General features: G+C 32.6%; 1 protein-coding gene across 4 annotated transcripts in view; it reads left to right on the top strand.

Moving 5' to 3' along the window:
* The window catches only part of LOC122515135 (serine/threonine-protein kinase S6KL), a 44,499-nt gene extending 25,355 nt beyond the window's left edge, over positions 1 to 19,144 (top strand). For all 4 annotated transcript variants that reach the window (XM_043632349.1, XM_043632348.1, XM_043632350.1 and 1 more), the window contains 2 exons: positions 18,457 to 18,681; positions 18,798 to 19,144. In XM_043632349.1, coding sequence (XP_043488284.1) covers positions 18,457 to 18,681; positions 18,798 to 18,926 — 354 coding nt within the window. In that variant the 3' untranslated portion in view covers positions 18,927 to 19,144. The remainder of the gene's footprint in view (positions 1 to 18,456; positions 18,682 to 18,797) is intronic.
* Positions 19,145 to 21,788: the final 2,644 nt, after the last annotated feature.

The raw sequence follows: 21,788 nt of genomic DNA, 5'->3' as shown, positions 1-21,788 counted from the left end.
ATATTGTTAATAAAATCGGTACCAGGAAATGTCAGGAATAAAATCAATTGCTCAATTATTCTTTGGAAAAGAAAAAATTATCGTATAATTAGACTTTTGAAATATCATTCATATAGATTATATATATATGTATATGTATATATGTAGATTTGGTAGAGGTATTTACACTGAATCGAATTCTTTGTTTGTTATATTATTCTTCGTAAGCACGCAACTCTTAACACGTTATTACGCAATAAGAACGACAAAGCTTATGTGTGTGTGTGTGTGTCTGTGTGTGTAACGTTTCGATTGACTTTGTTAAATATTTAATTTTACTTTGCAAGTATCCCATTTTGTATTATGCAAAAATGACTCGAACTTTCGAAATAAAGATTCTCTCTCATATCGTTCATCTCTGATTGCGAGTTTTGTCAATTCAATTATCGAGAAAAGACACACGTTAGATCGAACACTTTCCAACGAATATTTTACGATATGTATATTGCTTTGTCAACATTTGTCAAGAATTATGTTAATGATATTGATTGATAGAAAGAGACAAAATATATATAATAGATTTTCTTTTAATAATATATAAATTTAATATTAATATTAATATATTATTATATATTCAATATATAATTTTTCAATAATATATAATATTATGTTAATATTAATATTATATTAATATAATATATATATATATATTTTAATATACAAATATAAATATATATAAGAAATATAGGAATTTATTAATATATTAAATTTGATACTTTTCTTCAAAACTTAGACACACTTCATCTTTTGTTTTTTCTTTTTAATAATCTTCGTCTTTTAATTTCAAATATTGTCTGAGCTTTAATAATCAAAAATCATTAGAAATTTATTCGATTTTTCTTACATACTACCATCTCTATATTTTATACATCACATTTGTAGAGGGAAAATTCCTTTATTTTGTGGAAAAATTTGTTTCTTCTACCAATGATTATCTTCGTGGGAATAAATTGTGATATTCTCGTTATCGTTCTAGTACTATTCCATTGATAATACTTTAGACCCTTCGTTCATGACGAATGTAAACCTTTGATCATATTACTTTGCCCCCACTCTATTTCCCCTTCTCATGTCATCGTCATCCCTATTCGATGTTGGGAGGGTCTTCTTCAGTGGTGTCAACAAATTAAGCAATGGGGACCCCATAATCTTTCGAGCAACGGCAAACAAATATCACGCTACGGGTTTTGTATCGAAAATTTTCCTAACTGAGATACTACTATATCAAATATTTTTTTCAAATTCCATACGTTTATTTTTATATTCATAACCATTTTCTATATATATAATAATAAATAATATAAATAAAATATATATATTAAATCATATATTTAAATTCCAATTTATTAACAAAGTGACGAGAATAAAAGAAATTAAACCATTGTCACTTTGTAATTTAATCGAAATCAATGAACATATTAACGCTAATATATACGATTAATTTAAAAAAAACTGGTGTGTGTACTTATGTACGCACGTAAGAAGTTATACTTCGAATATAACCTCAAAAATAACTTCAAAAAAATATTGGATTGGAAGTATGAGAACATAAGCAACTAATTATTATTATTTATTTATTTAACAAAAAAAAAGAAAGGAAACATATTTTCAATCGGTCTACACTAAATATAAAGGAGATATATGGAAATATTTTATGCGTCAACTGTCATGGCGCGGTGATAGAACTACTTCCCGCTCGATCATTTTAAGTCAAGCAGCGCTGAGTACGATTAGTACTTGGATGGGTGACCCGTTTGAGAAAAAAAAAGAGGAAGAAGAAGAAAAGACAACTTCATGCTGTAAATTTGAAATCACTTTGCCGCGCTTCGTAAAAATACCGACGAACTTCGTGGTGTCGCTCGGAAAAAAATTCACACTCCCATCACATTTTCCCAAACGCGCCAAAAGAAGTATAACTTCAAAAAAAAAAACAAAAATAATATGTATATATATTTATATATTACAATTATTAATTTTATTCTACAACATAAATTAATTCGTTAAATTCGTAAACCGTATAATAATTAAATGAGCTACTTATCGATATATTTATCGTATATTCTCGTAAAAAAATAAAAAAAATAAAAAAGAGAGAAAAAATAAGAAAAAGGAAAGAAAAAATATGCCCGGAAAGATTGACGTGCGGTACACGGTGCGTGCGTTCATCCATCCATCCGTCCGTCCGTCTGTCCGTGTGTCCGTACCGTGCCGTGCCGTGCCGTGTACACGCACGAGATCGTTAATATTTTTAGTGTGACTTCTCGAGGAAAGAACGAACGAACGAACGAACGAATGAACGAATGAATGAACGAAGAAGAAAAAAAAGAATCGTCATCATCATCATTATCATCATCATTATCATCATCATTGTCATCATCATCATCGTCATCATTGTCGTTTGAGAAACGATATATTCCGTACTTGATGTCCTTTAAGGAAGGACAGATACACTGACGGACATACAAACGGACAGACACTCGTCAAAATCGTGAACGGAATCATATCATTTTCAATTATAATTCGATTTAATATTTTAATTTATCGTAGTTATGAAAATACGTGATTTATCTAGAAAAAAGAACATAAAAGTAACACGCCACAAATGGTATAATAAATATATAATAAATATCAATTTATAAAAATTAATATAATAAAATAAAAATATAATAAAATACTAATTTTATTTTCTTTTTTTGTTTCCGATTGGATAAAATAATAAATGTTTTCGTTCATTTCTATATTTTGGAAAATGATTATAAGAACGTTTCGTGTTTCGTTTGACCATCGGTAAATAATAATTGAAAAAAAAAAGGAAGAAAAAATATAAAACTAACGACTTAGAACTTCAGAATCTTTATCTCTCCTAACGTTCAACCTTGCCTAGTGTCAATTATGAAAAGTATGCTAATAAGTATGTAACACCTGTTTTTCTAACACGTATGACTAAAAACAACTTACGATTAGATTTTTGAAGACCTTTTTTAGACGTACACTGTTGGGTTGCATGGAAACAAAGGTTTGGGAGAAAGTAATTGGAAAAAAGTAATTGGAAAAAAGAAACAAATATATAATAAACTTTAAAGAAAAATATATGAAATATATTTGTGTTAATTATAATTATATATAATAATATAATAATATATAAATAATTATATAATAATATAATAATATAATAATATATAAATATTATTATATTAATAATATAAATTATATAATAATAAAATAAAATAATATAATAATATAATAATATATAAATGTGTGCGTGCATAAATGATAGATACGTACGACAAAACTATTTCATTTTTGATCGATCTATCGATAAAAAAAAATATGAAGAAAAATTATCGTCTTGGCTTGTTTTCTTTTTATTTTATTTTCGATAAATACAAATAATTCTTTCCTACGATACAATATTTATCGATATTTATTCTTACTCCCTATTAGGGTAATATGATGTGATATTTTTTGTTTTAAATTGTACAAAATCGTATTAAAAAAAATAATAAAAATAAATAGTCAACTTGTTGGAATGATTTGGAAATTTAAGAAGTATTCCATTCTGCGTTCGAATTTTCAAGGATAATCGTCATTAATGAACGACGTAGTAATACGTTTCAGACACGACTTAGGCTCGAATACTTTATATTGGTAGTCAAAGTGCGAAGTACGAAATACAATGGACGACGTTTTCTCTTGACGATGATGTCGGTTTTTTTCAATGTCGGTAATCGCGCACGCTCCTCTCCTCTACGTTGCCGGAAAAAGAAAAAAATAAAGAAAAGAAAAAGAATTAATGAAAAAACACAAAAAGGAAGAGAGAGAGAGATAGAGAAACCACGCCGTCGTTGTCTTCGTCTTCTTCTTTGTCGTCGTCGTTGTCGTCTACTCGTTTATCGATGATACGTGATGAGGGTACGTCAATTCAGGGAAAAATAATGCGATGAGCGATACTGATTATAGAAAAGAGAAAGAGAGAGAAAGAGAGAGAGGGAGAGAAGGAATATTCTTGGTAGACAAAAATGAGAGATAAATACAAATTAGAACGCGTAAGTAATTAAAACGATAACCCATCGTTTAATCGAATAAATGTTATACTTCAAAATTAAATAATTATTATCATAAAAACGTAAATGATCGTTGGATCGAGGCTAATTTGTTATTGAAAATAAAAAAGGTAGAGAACGTTATAATTGATATTTTAATTAGATAATTATAATCGTTCGATATACTGAAATCTATTTTAAGTATACCGAAGGAAGGGACAATCGTCAATGGAAATTTCTAATAAATGTGTGTATATACTTGAATTTAATGATTATTATCTTGAAGCATCTCAATGATCGTTGATTGTTAATTTGTTATCGAAAGAAAAGGATATTAGAATTGAATTTTTGTCGGAGATATGTAATTGTTATAAATATCGAGATATATTTAAATATATTATTGTAAAAGAAAGATGTATATTTAAAAATAATAAATTAAAATATCTCAATGATCGTTGTGATCGAGACAAATTTGTTATTGAAAGAAAGGATATTAGAATTGAATTTTTGTCGGAATGTAATATTATTATATAAAATATCTGAAGAAAGATGTACTCACATAAAGTAAAATTTGTATAATAAGAAATGTATATTTAAATTAAATAAATATTATCACATAAAATATCTCAATGATCGTTGTGATCGAGACAAATTTGTTATCGAAAGAAAAGGATATTAGAATTGAATTTTTGTCGGAGATATGTAATTGTTATAAATATTGAAATATATTTCAAATATACTGAAGAAAGATGTACTCACATAAAAAGTAAAATTTGTATAATAAGAAATGTATATTTAAATTTAATAAATATTATCACATAAAATATCTCAATAATCGTTGTGATCGAGACAAATTTGTTATTGAAAGAAAAGGATATTAGAATTGAATTTTTGTCGGAGATATGTAATTGTTATAAATATTGAAATATATTTAAAATATATTGAAGAAAGATGTACTCGCATAAAAAGTAAAATTTGTATAATAAGAAATGTATATTTAAATTTAATAAATATTATCACATAAAATACCTCAATAATCGTTTCGATCGAGACAAATTAGAAAATGTTATTGAAAAAAAAAGAAAGATCAAAAAGGAAAGAATGAAAGATCATCATAATTAAAATTTTCAGTACGATAAATATTATAATTAAATACTAAAATATTATACACACATATATTTAAAGTAAACAACAAAATATATTACTACTACTACTACTACTATCTATAAATGAATACGTAAATTTACGTACGTATAAATGAATACGAAAATTTGTCGTACGTCATTACACTTCTCACCTTCTTATTTCCTAACTCTTTCTTATGAGAGTTCGGCGGAAGTAGCGTCTGTCCAATGAGACGGATGCCCGAAAGAAAGTTCTCGAAGTCAATTTCCGTAATGGTCCGTGGTAGCATTGAATTCAATTGAATAAGCGGTCTTGACGAAGCGTGACGATGTGTCGGTGACGAGAAAAAGAAAAAGAAAAAGAAAAAGAACAAGAAGAAGAAGAAGAAGAAGAGAAGAAGAGAAGAAGGGAGTCGTGCGACGTGTGGGGAGGGACAGGGGGGGCAGTACGAATCAGGAGGCTTAGCAGCTCTAGCTAAGGGGTTGACTGAGGGGGTGTACGGGGGGGAAGGGTTGTGTCAAGCGGGCGCGAAAGGCAGCCGCGCCGATCATTATCCATCATTCGGACGATTATCGTGATATTCCCGCGGCATTCGCCTTTAACGCCATTATTCTTCAACTCGTCGCCCTGCTGCATGAACGGAAAGAAAGAAAGAAAGGAAGAAAGAAAGAAAGAAAAAAAAAACAAAAGGGAGAGATGAGAAGAGAAGACGAGGAGTCCGATTGGTGACAACGTAGGACGAGAATTAAGATTTGTCTTAAAACGGTTTAGAAAAGCTTCTTTTTTTTCTTTTATTATTATTATTATTATTATTATTATTATTATTATTATTATTATTTTCTTGATCGTGCTATGAATGGAAGACTCGTTTTATTTTTCTTACGTTATGGTGGGACAGTTTTGCAACTTCTCTTACGTTTTGTCGATAATAATAATAATAATAATAATAATAATAATAATAATAATAATAATAATAATAATATAATTTATAGAGCATGATTATAGAATTGATCGTAGTATACATAATTGTACATTTAATCGTTCCAACGAATTTATGCTTGTTTGTCGCGTTTTAGTCGTGATTCACATTTCTTTAGAATTTGATGACTCGTCAGTAGGAAGGACAATAATCGTCAATTCTCAACGAGATTTACTTACGTATACATACGTTTACGTTCTTCTTTTTATTATTATGCGCAAAATACGACGAGATATTTCTAACGATAAGTAAAACAGGGAAATCGTTAGAGTGTTACGAATCATTTATTTCTCCTCATTGTATTTATTAAACGTATATGTAATAGATTTTATTATTAATATATTCGTAAAGAACGGAGAATCGTAATAATATAATAAGAATATAATAATCATTCTCGTAATCCAATAATATTATTTCGAAAATATTTATTTTTTTTTTTTTTTTCGTTTGAATAACCAACTTAAATATATTTTCAATTGTTCCTTGTATTATTTTATTAATATGATATAAAATCGTATCTCGAATTTGCAAAAACAAAAAGAAAACACACGTCATCATCATCATCATCATCTAGATTATCGGGTTTTATTATTTTTTCGTAGCGAATAAGCGCGCGAGCCAATGGAATGAAAGTGGGATAGGATAAATACGGGACGAGCGTGCCACGTTCGTTGGTGGAATCGTGAAGAAGCATAAACTGGGAGTGCCGGTGATGTTAGTTGCCCCGCGCGGTCGGTTTGTACTTTTATTTATTATTTTTTTTCTTTTCTATGGCGAAGAAGGAGGAATAGGAAGAAAAATAAGAGGACTGCTGGCTAGCTAGCTGGCTAGCTGGCTGACTTACCTGTCGGCAGGATTAACGGGTGCTAGCACGAACGACCGTAGAACCTGGCGCCAGTCTCTAAATTAGCTGCTTCGACGTGTCTCGAGAACACGTCGACCATCTTCTTTCCAATCCGTCCCCTTCCCTCCCCTATCCTCCTCTCCCCGTCTTCCCGCCCGCTTGCTCGTCTTTGATTTTCATCATCCTCCTTCCTTCTGTCTTTCTTCTTTTATACCTCATTTACCTCAGCTAATGCTTCGACAACGTATCACGAGTCTTGAACTCGATTCATTTCTAAAGGAATGAATCCTATCCACTGACTCTCCCCCCATCCCCCCCCATACTTATAGTTAGTATATCTGAATAACAAAAGAATTAGGGGGCAAACGATCATGATTCAATTGACTTCAATTATGATCACTTGACGTATACATAATGTTTCGTTTCGTTATTTTAAGATAATTAATAGAATTATATACAACACGTGTAGGTATACGGTGTTGTGCGAAATCGTGTTATATGAGACTCAGAATGAATGATTTTTTAAAATATATTCGATAAAAATCCGCGTTATCCTGTGTATTGTAGAAGAACAAATGTCGTACGAAGGGTTTGTCAGAATTTTTCTTATCGTTTTAAAGCAAAATCGTGTTACAGTAGGATTCCCTGCAATTTATGAATCGTGTTATAGCGAAACCATGTTATAGGAGGAGAAACTTGTACATTTTATAAAAAAGACAAAAAACCTTATATTCCTCATTGAACGATTAATCTCATTACTGGATAATCCGAAAGTCACGTAAATCGAATAAGATCGGTAATAAGAATAAGAATTTGTCAGTAAAAAGTAGGTTAGAAACGCGTCAGAGATCCTTTCATGGGTCAAGGACGTGATTCGCGCAAAGTAATACCTACATTACTTTCAAGGTCCAGGCCAATGGTACTTTATAATAAGAAAAAGCAAAGGAAGAAGAAGAAAAATCAAAAAATAAAAGGACAAAGAAGAAGAAGAAGAAGAAGAAGACAAACGAAAGAGTAAAGAAAATAGTAGTAAGGGAAGCTAATGACGAGGACCGTGGAGGATGAAACAGCAGCAGCAGCAGCAACAGCAGCCGGTTGAGAGAGAGTTCGACTTGCATTCTAAGGGAAAAAGGACCAAAGTCAGAAGAAGACGAAGAAGAGGAAAATGTAGGAGGAGCAGGAGGAGGAGGAGGAGGAGGAGAAGAAGGGGGAGGACGAGAAGGGGGGAAAGAGGTTCCTCTCTCGGGCTGGTGAAGCAGGTTTGGCTTTTTGCGCGGTGTTCAGCAACCGTATCGGCGCGAATCTCCCTATATGGTGGTAACCAGCAAGAGGATTGAGAAGAGGACGAGTTAAAAGCGGCCAGGTAAGGCTCGAAGGTACGAGAACGAATGGACAACGAAGAAGAAGACGAAGAAGAGGAGGATTGTATTCGCAGCAGCAGCAACAGCAACAGCAACAGCAGCAACAGCAACAGCAGCAACAGCACCACCGTGTGTCCAGGAGCTTCGTCCTTCGAGGTTTTACCTCTTTCGAGCCAAGTTCAGCGACCTATCCACTCGGTTCCCTTCGTTCCCTTCATTCCCTTCTCTCCTTCTCTTCTTCTTCTTATATCCCTTTCGTGGCAACGATCGAAGACGAAGGTGCAGGCTTTCGAAGACTGCTGCCAACCGGTCAGAAAAAAGGATTACTTTAAGAATAGTCCCGAAGCATTTATTCATCGCGTCTTCTCTCTAATCGTATTCGAAACGTTTTCGTTCGACTCATTTCTTTTTTTTGGGCTTTTTTTCTTCCCTCTCTCCCTAAACCCCCCCCACCCCCAGCCCTCACCCCCCACTCCACTTTGCAACGTGATTTCTTTTACTTTCTTTCTCGTTCTTGTTTTCTTTTATTTTTTACTTTCTTTTTTTTTTTTCTTAAACACACGAGTCTACTCTCGGGCGTGAATCTCTTTCTTCTGTTTTTTTCTTCTTTCATCGCTTTGTACCGACAGTTAACGAGTTTTTGGAGCCTTGGGGTCCAAAGGTACGAGCGAAGAAGAAGAATAAGAATAAGAAGATCCTAAGCCATCGTGATGTAGTGTGCTTGGGACCATGAATTTCGGGCGTCGTTGTTATTGTTTGTGTTGTTTGGTCTTTAAATTACGACAATGTTCGTGCCAACCCTTTTTGAGTAATCCGTCTGGGTTCTCGGTTATTGTTAATATTAGGGTGAACCAAAAGTTCGTCCGTTTATCATGTTCTAAACTGCATTATGAATTGTTTTTAATCAAATTTACTATGAAAATATTAATATAAAAAAAAACGTGCACAAACTTTTAGCTCATCCTAATAATATTTGACAATCATCCCCATTTTCAAATGATCCTCTCGAGGCTAAAATTGATTCAATCATCTTGCAAATATCTTGAAACATTTAAAAATACTAATGACTGTAAGCTGATATCAAGATGAAAACGATCGGTCATCTTTTCACGTATCCGCCAGGCGTATATAAATAAACTACTGGCATTCAACGATCGTGGAAAAAGAGAAGAGAAATGCTACCTCCCGTAATGATGTCCACGGACAAGGTGCGCCATACACTAATACACGAGGGAAGAAACAACGCACGTTGGACGTACGTTGAATGCGCAAACCCGAAGTAAACCTCGATACGTACATAAGTTTGTTCCCTTATCTTTAGTAGAAATCGGAACGAATCGTCTTTGTTGGAATTAACTACCTTGGTTCGATTTCGTATTGATGATTATTCTTCGAGAATCTTTTTACTCGTATAACGAGAAAACTCTGTCTCGAAAAGATACAGAAGAAAAAGAAGAAGAAGAAGAAGATGAAGAAATAAAGAAAAAACGAGTTATGAGATTTCTAGAATGATAAGCTCAGTATCTTCGGCATCGAAGTTCTTAACGGATAGAAGTAAATGGTGTTTAGAGTAAAACCTGAATCAATTATATCTGCTTTTTCTTAAGCTCGTTAATGGTCCCCTGTTCTTTGTCAATTTTCTACGTCTACGTGAGAAAAAGTAAACCTTATTATCATGATTCATAGATAACAGTGGAAGGATTTAAGATTTCTCGTATTCTTGGTCATCAGAATTCTTCTTTCTTTAATGATCTTTTCTGGTAAATACTCTTATAAATAAGGAAATAACATTATTATCAATCGAACTTGAGAAAAATTAGGATTGTTATAGTCGGGCCGCGATGTTGTTTAAAATATTTGATTGGGATCTAGTAAAGCTGAATAATATTCTATTATTCCCTACGCGTATCTTCTTCGACATTGCAAAAACTCGATGGCGATGCTCGTGAAGGCATCCAACTCGAACCAGTCCATCCTCCTTCCCCTATTTTTTCGTGTCCCTTTCTCTCTTACTAAAGCAGAGGAAGGAAAGGATGGTTCTCGCTCGCGTGCAGCACCAGCAGAGACCCCTTCGGTAAATACACCTCCTTCGTCGCCACCGCACTTTGCCGCCACCACCACCACCACCACCACCACCACCACCATCACCTCTCCGCAAGCAGATCCATTTATAGATCGCGTGCATTAATCGCGATCTGCGTGCCTATGTCCCTGCACCTTCTGCGTATCCGTAGGGTAACGACAGTCAACCAAGTTAGTACAACATTAGTCGTACCTTCCTTGTTGTCCGTACCTTCACAGAGCTATGAAATATATTTCAAAGATAGTTACTTAGATGCCATTTATTTTTCCGTCATCTATTTCTTATTCTTCTTCTAACCCATCACTTCCCACCCCTAAACCCTACCCCTACCCCTATCCTCTTTTTTGCATTCTTCGTTTTCCTAAATTGTCATTTTTTTCCTTTTTTTTTGTTTTCTCTTTTTATAGAGCAAAATCAAGTTTAACTTTTCATTCCATATACGATGACGAGAGGATAAACGAGTTCTAGATCAACCTTAGATGATTTCTTCTTTTCCCCCCCCTTTCTTTTCTAAATTCTTCAGATCGTAGCAATGCTAGCCGAGCCGAGTGTATAATTCTTAAATATGTATAATCCAAGCCACGAGATTCATGCCGTGTCTCGTTTTAAACGGATATGTTCCTTGGATTTTCTCACGAATAGTATTAACAAGGGAAGCACGAGGATAAACGCTAGTCTTTGCTTTGGTGTAATTACTCTAGGCCTGGTTCTTTCTTTAGATACGTTTTATGTATGATGGTGTAATGTAGGTATGCATCTTTTACATAGCTACGAATGATGAACTCGTTTCACCTATACGTACATGCTATTTATAAATCTTAAATTACTATACGCACGAGAGCGTTATAAGAGTTGTTAAGTATACTGTAAATCATCAACATCAATCTACAGTTCGATGTTATATTATTTTACATTAGATTTAATATAAAATCCCGACACATAGTTGTTATTGTTCTGATCGTAACCTACGTATGTTCTCTCTCTCTCGTGATCATTTAGATTATTATTTTTAACTGTTCTGTATATACAGAATGATATAATAATTAAACTAAAAGCAAAATGTATAGATCAGTTTTATACACTTTAATCAGTTTTATAATATTCATCCTGTAATGATTTAGAGTCTCTCGAAGAAAATAGAAATTGAAGGTAAAACGATTGAACGTCTTCTGGACATCTCATCATGGGAAACGAACCAAAAGGGTTTTATTTGCCCTGGTTCGTAAGCAACATTTCGAGTTTACCTGCGGCTACAGGGCAGGGCAGGTTTATAAATAGCAACAGGAGGAGGAATCGTTGCAGCTTAAGGATTGTACGAGCGGTTGCTAATACTTGATGGCGATTATTCCTGGCGCCAGCAAAGTCGGCTCATCGTACCGGATTTCTCTCTAATGGCAAACCCCGATGGTTAATGGGAAGTTAATATCTGCCATGTGCTGCTGAATACGTACTAAGATGTTCTTCCTCTTTCTTCCACGCCTCTTTCATAACCCTTTTGATTCTTTTTATCATTATACTCGTAACTCGATTTTCCTTTTAGATAATTTTTTAATTTTAATCGACGAAATTTTCTAAACTATATATAATATAATGTTAGATTTACTTTTTCTCTGGATTCTATTTAACCCCTTGTCGTATTTTCACGAATCCGACTCGTGAAAACAAATGCGGGCCAAACGTAAATACGTCACGTGCTTATGCGCGGATTTTTGTCGAACTAAATACTACGGTAAGAGGTTAATGACAAGTTTTTCAAGAAAAGAAACCTTTTTCTTTAGTGTCGTTAAATAAAGACAAAGTTAATGTGTTCATTAATTAATTATACAAATATTTCGATAAAATGTCCGCTCTTTAGTTTATTTTTTTGAGGTTAAATTTGGCGCTAAATCAATGCGCCAATGTAATGTAGGTGGCGCGTGTTTTATCTAGGGATAACTAGTAATTAATAAACATGTGCTGGGAATTTCCCTGGTGTTGTACGAAATGAGAGGATTCCCCTTTAAAGTATAAAAACGTGTTATATGCATACGAATCGTTAGTAAAAAGCTTCCTAAATTCCATCTCAATCACCGTGGTGTTTTATGTAAGATACTGTTTATGTAAAAACCTTTTAATATTTTTGAAATCATGATAACGGAATTGATCTAAAACACAAGCTCATTAATATACATGATTTTCATAAAACTCGACGTTTAACAGTTCATCGAGATAAAAAATTTGTTAATTTTATTCGAACTTATGGTGCCCGAGGATATAAATGTTTTTTCTCGTGTGGTATCTCCTGGATAGAAATTGCTAATTATTTGAAATTTATTAATGAAAAGGATTAGCCCGTTATTTCGATCAATCAGATTTGAATAGGAGAAGAAGTCGTCGTCCCCGTTCTCGTCTTGACTATTTTTTTTTTTCTTATTCTTATTTCTTCTATCTCTTTCTCCCCGTTCTTTCGCGTCCCGATCGATTGATCGATCGTGTGCTCGGGAGAATTCCTGACAAGGACTCCGCCTTCGGCGCCAACCTCGTTGATGGATTCGTAATCGTCGATCGCTATTTGTAGATTCTAGCTCGATGTCGTCGATCCTACGACTTCTTGAAAAAGCTCGTCATCGTGCCAGGAATAGAACCGGACGATGCCTCCTTCTGGTCGATGCACCGCAACAAGAAACAAGTTTTGCTAACATCGTAACACAACTGATCCTACTGTTTCTTCTTTACTTCATTCTAATACTTCTTCTTCTTCTTCTTCCTATCTTTATTTCTTTTTATTCTATTCTATTCTAAGAATTCATTTAGTTATTTCAAATGTAATCCTTTAAAAATATATATGTTAGAAACAAAATGTATGCATGTAACACGTTGTCATACTTTAAACGGGAATCCTCTTTTTTCGTACAGCATCGGAAATTCCCGGTACACGTTTATTAATTTTTAGATTTTTAGAACACTATTCATAATTATGAGCACACGTGTATACATTGCGATCAAATATACATATTAAAAATTTGATTTTACTGTAATATTCGCGTTACGCGGAAGAAAACAAGGTTGTCCTAACCTCTCGCAAAGTACTCACATCAGCATACTTTTTACTCCAACTGAGGCCCAATAGTTAACGCAATCTGGTGATATGTACGTAACGAATAAATCTGAAAATATTTTAAGATCAAATTCGTCAATCTGTATAATGAAATTGTTTCCTGAAATCTGTATAAGTAATAAGAAAACTATACTTTATAAAAAATATATCTAAAAGATCGAGCGGGAAAAATCCAAATGATTTTTTTACGAGATAACCTAACCTAATTCTTTCTTACATATTGTAAAGTGATATACTTGCATTCATTGATAAACGTATTCTGCCGAATGTTCACTTTAGATGAATTGCAGAAAGTGGAGATGAAAAAATAAAGAAAAAGAAAAAATTCCTTTTTGTATTTATCTTCGAGCGAGTATTCTCGCAAGTAGAGAAATAAAGAAAGGGACACACACGGACGGACAATAAATGAGCGAGAACGAACGCACGAGTCGTCTATCTTGGGGCTTCCTTTAGATTTCGTGACATCCGTTTTATTTGTCTCTTTAAAGTCTTCAATCGTGTTTTTCTTTTTTTTTTCTTCCTTTTTTTTCTTTTCTCCAAATTAAAACCGATTAAGATCCGGGCATATTTCCCTTTACAGATTTTAACATCATTTAACATCCAATAATATAATATAATATAATACAATGTATTATAATTTATTATATAATAATAATAATAATAATAAATTATATATTATAAACTTGTTTTTTTTGTTTTTTACAAAACTTAACAAACGTTCCAATATTCTCGATAAAATTCTGATCGTACAAAATAAATATCAATTAACGTATAAGAAAAGATTAAAGGATTCGATAATATCCTTGACCAATTAACTTTTTATTCTTTATATATTTCTTTCTCTACAATATAAAGGGGAAAAAAACTTTGTTCTTAATAGGTTCATTTTTACTGGAAAAAAGGGAACCTTACAACTATATATATATGTATATCCACGTAGGAGAGTCACTCGAGCGGAAAGCTTCAAGCTTCAGAGCTTCTTCAAGGACACATGTTTCCCGTAAGATTATACTTTTAGCTAGTGCTCGCAAATTATGCGCGCTTTGGGAGGAACACTTACATACGTGTATATACGTGTGTGTATGTGTGTGTGTATACGCGTGCGTGTGTATGTGTACACATATATTATTACATTGCGTTCATGTTAAAATGAATGGCCTCACGTATATAGTTGAACTTAAAGTTTACTCAGTAATTAACTGCTGTTCTTGGCTATTTCTTTCTCTCTCTTTTTATCTATCTATCTTTTTCTTTCTTTCTTTCTTTCTTTCTCTCTCTCAAACTGGAATTTATGGACACGAAACACCGACACATTCCTATTTAGCATATAACGTGTTACTAACTTTACACACACACATACACAGAAACACACACGCGTTCTTTCCGTGTGTCTCTCTTCCATCTTCCTACTTTTACTTCTTTCTCTTCTTTTGACAACGAATAGTTAAAGGAAAGAAAATGATCATCGTTTCGAAGAAGAGACGAGTTCGACGACACTAATTTTTTTTTTTCCTCCTCTCCCAAGTTACCTTTTTTCGATTTGTTTAAACGAAGTAAAAAATAATATAACATTTATGCAATAAGAATTTGTTGATTTATCAAATACCACGCAATAACTCGTAAGAAATATTTCCATGAAAAATTAACTATCGGTGATTTGCGACGATCGGTCGTGATTTAGCGTTGATCAGATTTTCGTGGTTAAGTCGAGTAATTAAAAAATCAATAACGATACCAATCACAAACGTACACATTTCGTTGAAATGATGTTAAAAAGACAATTTAAGACATTTATAATTGACTGTCATCTCTGTTGGGATTATCAACGTGTGCGTTATTCCATAAAACAATATACATTTGTCATCATTACGTATTTTGGCATCGGTTGTTTCATCGACAAACGTGCAATCCAACTATACCGTATAATAGAAACCAACTAGGATTAGGTTATTTAACGTATATTTCTCCAGTTTCCATTTAGTTTTTCTCGTGTCTTTCGATATTGCGACAATCCAACGAGCGTATAATTCTTCGTTGTTGCAGAGAAAAACAAATCCCATCCTTTTGTTTCTTCTTCTTCTTCTTCTTCTTCTCGCGTTCCTTGCTTGTTTTTTCTTCGACGCCGAAAAAGATGAAACCTAAAATGTTAATTAAATGAAAATTAGGTTTAATCAAAATTCATTTCACACGTATTTAATTACGATGATAAACTAACACGTACAATACGATAATATATATTATAATTCATTAGTAAAATTAAAATCATTTCTCGCACGGAATATACGAGCATTATAAAAAAAGAAAAAAAAACATTTCGTCTGTTTGTATGTGAAACCCCATTCCTAAAACTACATTCCTGGTCTCTGTAATTAACGCCAAGATCAAAATAAAAATAAAAATAAAAATATAATATATATTAAGGAAAAAAAATACGCGAAGAAGAAATATTATACGTTATAGCATTAATAGATATTCGTATATCTGATCGATCGTGTATGGTTGTACCGTTATTCTCGGTCAAGGTCCTTGTCGAGATGGAAATTGAAATGTCCCGTTCACCGTCGAGAATCGAATCTCCTTCCTGCGTTTTTTCTTCTTCTCCTTCTTCTTATTTTTTTTTTTTTTATTTTCTTTTCCTTTTCTTTTTCTTTTTCTCTCATTACATCGTTGCGAAGGTTGATGGTAAACACATGTCGAAGTAAAAGATGATAAAGTCGTATAGAAAAAGAGAGAGAGAGAGAGAGAGATTAATGAACAATTAAATTCGCAATGATCAAACGAATTAACGACAGAAAACAGAAAAAGAAAAAAACAAATGCTTCTTCGTTGCAATGTGCATTTAAACGTTGTAATGAGATAATTTTTTTTTCCTTTCATTTTTCTCTTTCCTTTTTCTTAATATTCAAAAATCATTAGATTAGAAAATAATTGAATATCACGCGCGTTTCTCGTGCGTGTTACCATTTTAAAAGATTGCGCGTAGCATTTGCGTTGGGTTGTGCGTTGGGTTGTGCGTTGTCGGATAAGAGATGACGGTTTTTTAAAAGGAGTCGTGTAAAAATGTAGATTTAAGATAATATTCATTGAATCGCGTGAGAGAAGACAATTTCGCGAAGCTTCAATTATTCTATCACACACACACACACACACACACACACAAAGCGGAGAATTATATTAATTCATTTACTTTCCTTGCGTATATATTCTTACTGGGTATACACTGTTTTCTTTTTCTTTTTTTATTTATTATTTTTGTTAGTTTTATAAAAAGGGATACAATTATTTTACGTTTCTTGATTTTTTTTCTATATTGATAAAATATTACCAAATCGTACCACTCTTGGGTACGATAAGATTTATGTATTTTTTTTTATTCTTTTCTTTTTTTTATCTCTTAAGAAATACCGCACGGTGATTATTCTTCTTACATTTGTCAATGTCCTTGAAGTTGTTAAAGATATTATACAAAAATGATTCTGTCCTCTTTCCCGTTACGATTAACTTGAAAGATTTTAGAAAAATTCTTCAACAAAAAGAAAAAAAATGAAGTATATTATTACAATATTATTTTTGATGTCGTCAATTGGGACGTTGTTGTAAATCTTTTAAATAAATTATAATTCACCCATCTCCTCCCCCTCCGCAATATCTCGATCAGTTGTATAATTTTTTTTTATTGTTCATTCTTAAAAATAACAAGGTTACGAATAATAGGAAACGTGAGGTTTGTGTTAGAAAAAAAAAACTAAGGTATATACCAGAATTTATAACGAAAGAAAATCCGTAGATCGACGTATAGGATTGCGTGTGGATTGTGTTAGTATATGTGCATTAGGTTGCGAGTACTATAGGAGAAGAGTTGAAGGGGGGGGGACACGAATGTGCGAATAGGTTGAGGGTCGCGAGTGGCCGTTGACCCCCCTCGTATGTATGTGCTAGTCTCATAGTATATCGTAGAGAACGTATTTACTTCCATACTTATGTACACATTGCTTCTGTTGATGCGATAGAATCCATACTGGTAATAGCTTAGCTAGTTTACCAACGTTCTTTTCTTTCTCTCTATCTCTATTTCTCTCTCTCTCTCTCTCTTTCCCTCTCTTCCTTCATTATTCGCGTGCGCAAATATTTATGAACGTGCTGGCAAAAAAAAGAAGAAGGAAAAAAGGTGTGTGTGTGGGGGGGGAGGGGGAGAAAGAAAACCTTGGCCCTTGACTTTCTCGAGGAAGAGTCGAATGAGCTTTTTTCGTTCGTCGTGATTGAAGGAATTGGAAGAAAGAAAGAAACGTCTCATTTTTAATTCGAATTTTTCTATTATTTCATTTTTCTTTTCCCCATTAAGATTTTATGTCATTTCAATTTTAGAAAAGGGGGTTTAGATTGAGAGACGGAAAATTGATATATAACACTGAAATTAAACTGATATTTGTAATAAATATATCTTTAATATTATTAATAATTGAATTCGTTACTGTTTCTTTATTCTAATTTGAAAGATTAGGGTTTTTGTAATCAGACACTTTGAGAAAGCGAAGATCGTTTCATACACCTGTCGTAGATTTGTTACACTTACAACAGCTTGAGATTTTTTTTCCCTGACCACCCCCAACCCTCCACCATTTTCCAAACACAACATACTGAAATACATTTTATAGATTAACCGAAACTTGTTACTGACACTGTGTGTACACATTGTGAAATTTTTAAATACGGCTAACTGATGAAGTACATTTTATAGATTAATTAAAACCCTCTAAGGGCCAGGGAGGGTTCATGCTCTGAACAAATATTGTCCAATGGTATTTGACTCTGGGAATATATATAATATCCGAAATACATACATTGACCGTAACATATGTATATCTATGTATTTGTTTTGTTTCAGTATCCATCCATTGGACCCTGCGAGCTTTTCTCAGATCGTTCAGAACAGAATTGTCCGGTTCCACCTGGGACATTACCAGCCGATGCAAAACTTTCTCCCGCTGCAACGGATCTTCTAAAACGATTGTTGCAACCGGATCCATCGTTGAGGCTTAAATCAATATTAACCCTTCAAACGCTAGCTTTTTATATGGGCCATAACGTGCAGAGTTATATGTATAAAAAAGTAATTAAATAATTTGTCATTTCTTTGACGAATGTAATAATCGTCATTGTTATCCTCATTAGCTCATTATTTTGTTATCTTTTAATTTATTTATTAAATGTTTTATTGTTTTATAGAAATCTCCATTTAAGTTATTGGGACGATCGAACTCGAATGACTCCTCGAATGCACAACAAATGCATTTCGATTTTGCTGACTTTGATTTCGTTGCTGAGAACCGCCGAATGTATGGAGTAATACATTGAGGAACGTTGGTTATATGCCTGTTTAATTTGCGAGCTTAAAATGTCAATTATGTGGTGTAATAGTTTAATCGAACTATCTTCAAATCAAACATCATACGTAATACCTCTTCAAGTATGATATTATAAAAAAGTAATTGTAAGTTTAAAATGTGCTAAACTAAAGTATTTGGTTGTGCAAGTTTTGTTAACATACCTAAATAATTAAAAACAAAACTTGATATAACGACTTATATTATCGGAACATGTTCGTTATGACAATAATAATTACAGGATATATGATATTAAAATAAATATATCAACAGAAATGTGTGTGCTTTATGATGAAGCTAACAATAAGTGTCAGAAGTTAAGAAAAATATTGATTGCAGAAATATTCGTTGAATGCTATCACGCAACTTAAAATTTCTCTCTTAAGTAATAAAAGCTTCCAAATTTAAAATAATACTTATGAACCATCTGAAATAAGCAGACAGAAGATATGCATAAATAACATTAAATTAAGACTACGAAAAAAAAGGAAAAATTCAATGCAAACTTTGTTCAATAAAAAACAAAAAAACATATTTTAATTACTTTTTATTATATAAATCTTTGTTATATATTCTTTATTGTATAAATAAATGAAATATATGTGATTAAATGTTCACTCAGTATTAAAAGTTACTTGGTGTGGAGTAGTAGGTGATATTGCAGGTGTTTCATCCCATCGATGGTGCCTTTTACTAACTGACGGTATTGATGTTTCTTATATTAAATCTCTAAAAGTTACTTTATCAAACCTAGGGTTTTTTTTATCTACATATACACTGTATATCAGATATTCCTCCTCTTTTCCTGATTTTGATGTTTCATTCCAAAAATGTTTACTACCTTTAGCAATAATTTATTTATGTAATAGGGTATTTTCTTATAAAAAATTCCCCGTTTTCTAGTAATTAATTCTAATGTAGCCCTAGATGTTTTTTCATAACCAAATTCTAGGACGGTATTTTTTTAATATGCTATAATATATAAAACTACATAATTTTTTTTTTTCTTGTAATAATAATATAAAGCTCTAATAAAAATCTCACGTAACGTTATGTTAGAGTTTTATGTTAATTAAATATACTAGCAGATCTTTTAATAAACGAGTTGGATGGCGATTTTGTGCCATCTAGCAAGCACTGTGATGACTAATCGGAAAACTTTCTGCTGGCGAGATATGTGGCGACCCGCTGCTGCAACCCGCCACAACCGCGACGCGACGGTCTGCATTAGTTCTGCTTTATAACACAAGATGTCTACGACATCATCTTCGTACTCGCTAGCGATGAAAATGACTACAGTTACTATATAAAATAAATAAAAGTAAGACCAATTGGGTCTCGATGACCTGTAACCTTTGAATTTCAGTTGAGGCGTTTTTGGTACGAGACGGCCATAACACAGAAACCTACACAACTTTTTCTAACATTACATCGGCCATGTCGGCCAGCTTCCCCAACGAAGCTTCGGAGCAACCAACAACTCTAAATACGTGCGAATGTTGTTGGTTGGCATGCACTGTAGGAATTACTATAAGAATCTCGCCCGTTCACAACTTTTACGTGAAATGCGCAACCTGGGCAGCGACATCGTTCACGAAGAGTTTCTTCGTATTTAATTCAAATATAAACAGAATAGATAGATTTATCTTCTTAACCTTTTTACCTATTTATGATAGTTTTTATAAAATAATTATATCATATTGTTTTCTTTTCGGAACAAGCCGACTGTTCAAACTTTTCTAACTTTCTCTTCGACTCTAATTTCGTAAGTTTATCATCAATTTTACGACAGCGGTTTGTCTTAATAGTTGAAGATTCATAACAATCAGCTTTAAATTATCCTTGTCATATGCCATTTGTTCTTTATCAAATGCCTCACTATCAAATACTAGTATAAGTTTTTTTAAATTTGTTATATCTAACTCCATGCTTGAAGTGGAAGCATCCATATTGAGGTTAGAATTGCTTTTTCCAGTTCAATATTATAAGATATTCGTGTATAAAATAATTCTTTTGTACTTACAGTACAATCTTTTCAAGTTTTCAGAGACCAGTTTACTCTTGTTTGATGATAGATCGTTACTTCGATTAGACTGTTGTTTCAAGATTGTTGTAAGATTCAAGATTCAACAGAAAAATAAGAATAAGTAAATACTAGTGTCATCGTGCACTGAAGGAGAAAGAGAAGGAGGGGAAAGGATTTAGGAGCAAATGATGGGGGAAGGTTCGAAGGATTCCTTGAGAGACAGATAAAAATAATTAATAAATAAACAAGACAAAATATATATGTTTTTCAAATCTTGACGATTTCGTGGTATTTGTTAAAGACCACAATAATCATCGATACGAATAATGCTTAATAATTAATAGAATAATTCTTTTAGAGAATTGAAAACTCACTTTTGTAAATATATATACTTACTTTTTAAATAAAATAACGTCAGATTCTATCATTATCATTTTCTTGGATATTTCAAGACGTGGTAACTTCTCATAGTTTTAAAATTATTATTATTATTATATATATATATAATGTATATCATATATATTATATATATATATTATTTTCCAAATGTTTTGAAATTACATATATGTATATTATGCCATCTATTTATGTAGGACTTCGTACCTCAGTTGGAAGAGCGTTCGATCGGTAAGCGAGAGGTTCCGGGTTCAAATCCCGGCCTAGAACGATGGTTTTACAATTCATTTAGTTTTCCGTAAGTAGTGCTTTAGAAATCTTCCTAGTTCCAAGTTTTTTTAAATTATTTCCCCCCACCAATCATTGTAAGAGATCCGTTATGCCAATATTAATGTTCTTCCTCATCATATT

Source organism: Polistes fuscatus, unplaced genomic scaffold (genome assembly GCF_010416935.1).
Source record: "Polistes fuscatus isolate 324 unplaced genomic scaffold, CU_Pfus_HIC Scaffold17, whole genome shotgun sequence".
Taxonomy (NCBI): Eukaryota; Metazoa; Arthropoda; class Insecta; order Hymenoptera; family Vespidae; genus Polistes; species Polistes fuscatus.
The sequence above is the reverse complement of the archived record's forward strand: the minus strand, read 5'-3'. Positions and strand labels throughout refer to the sequence as shown.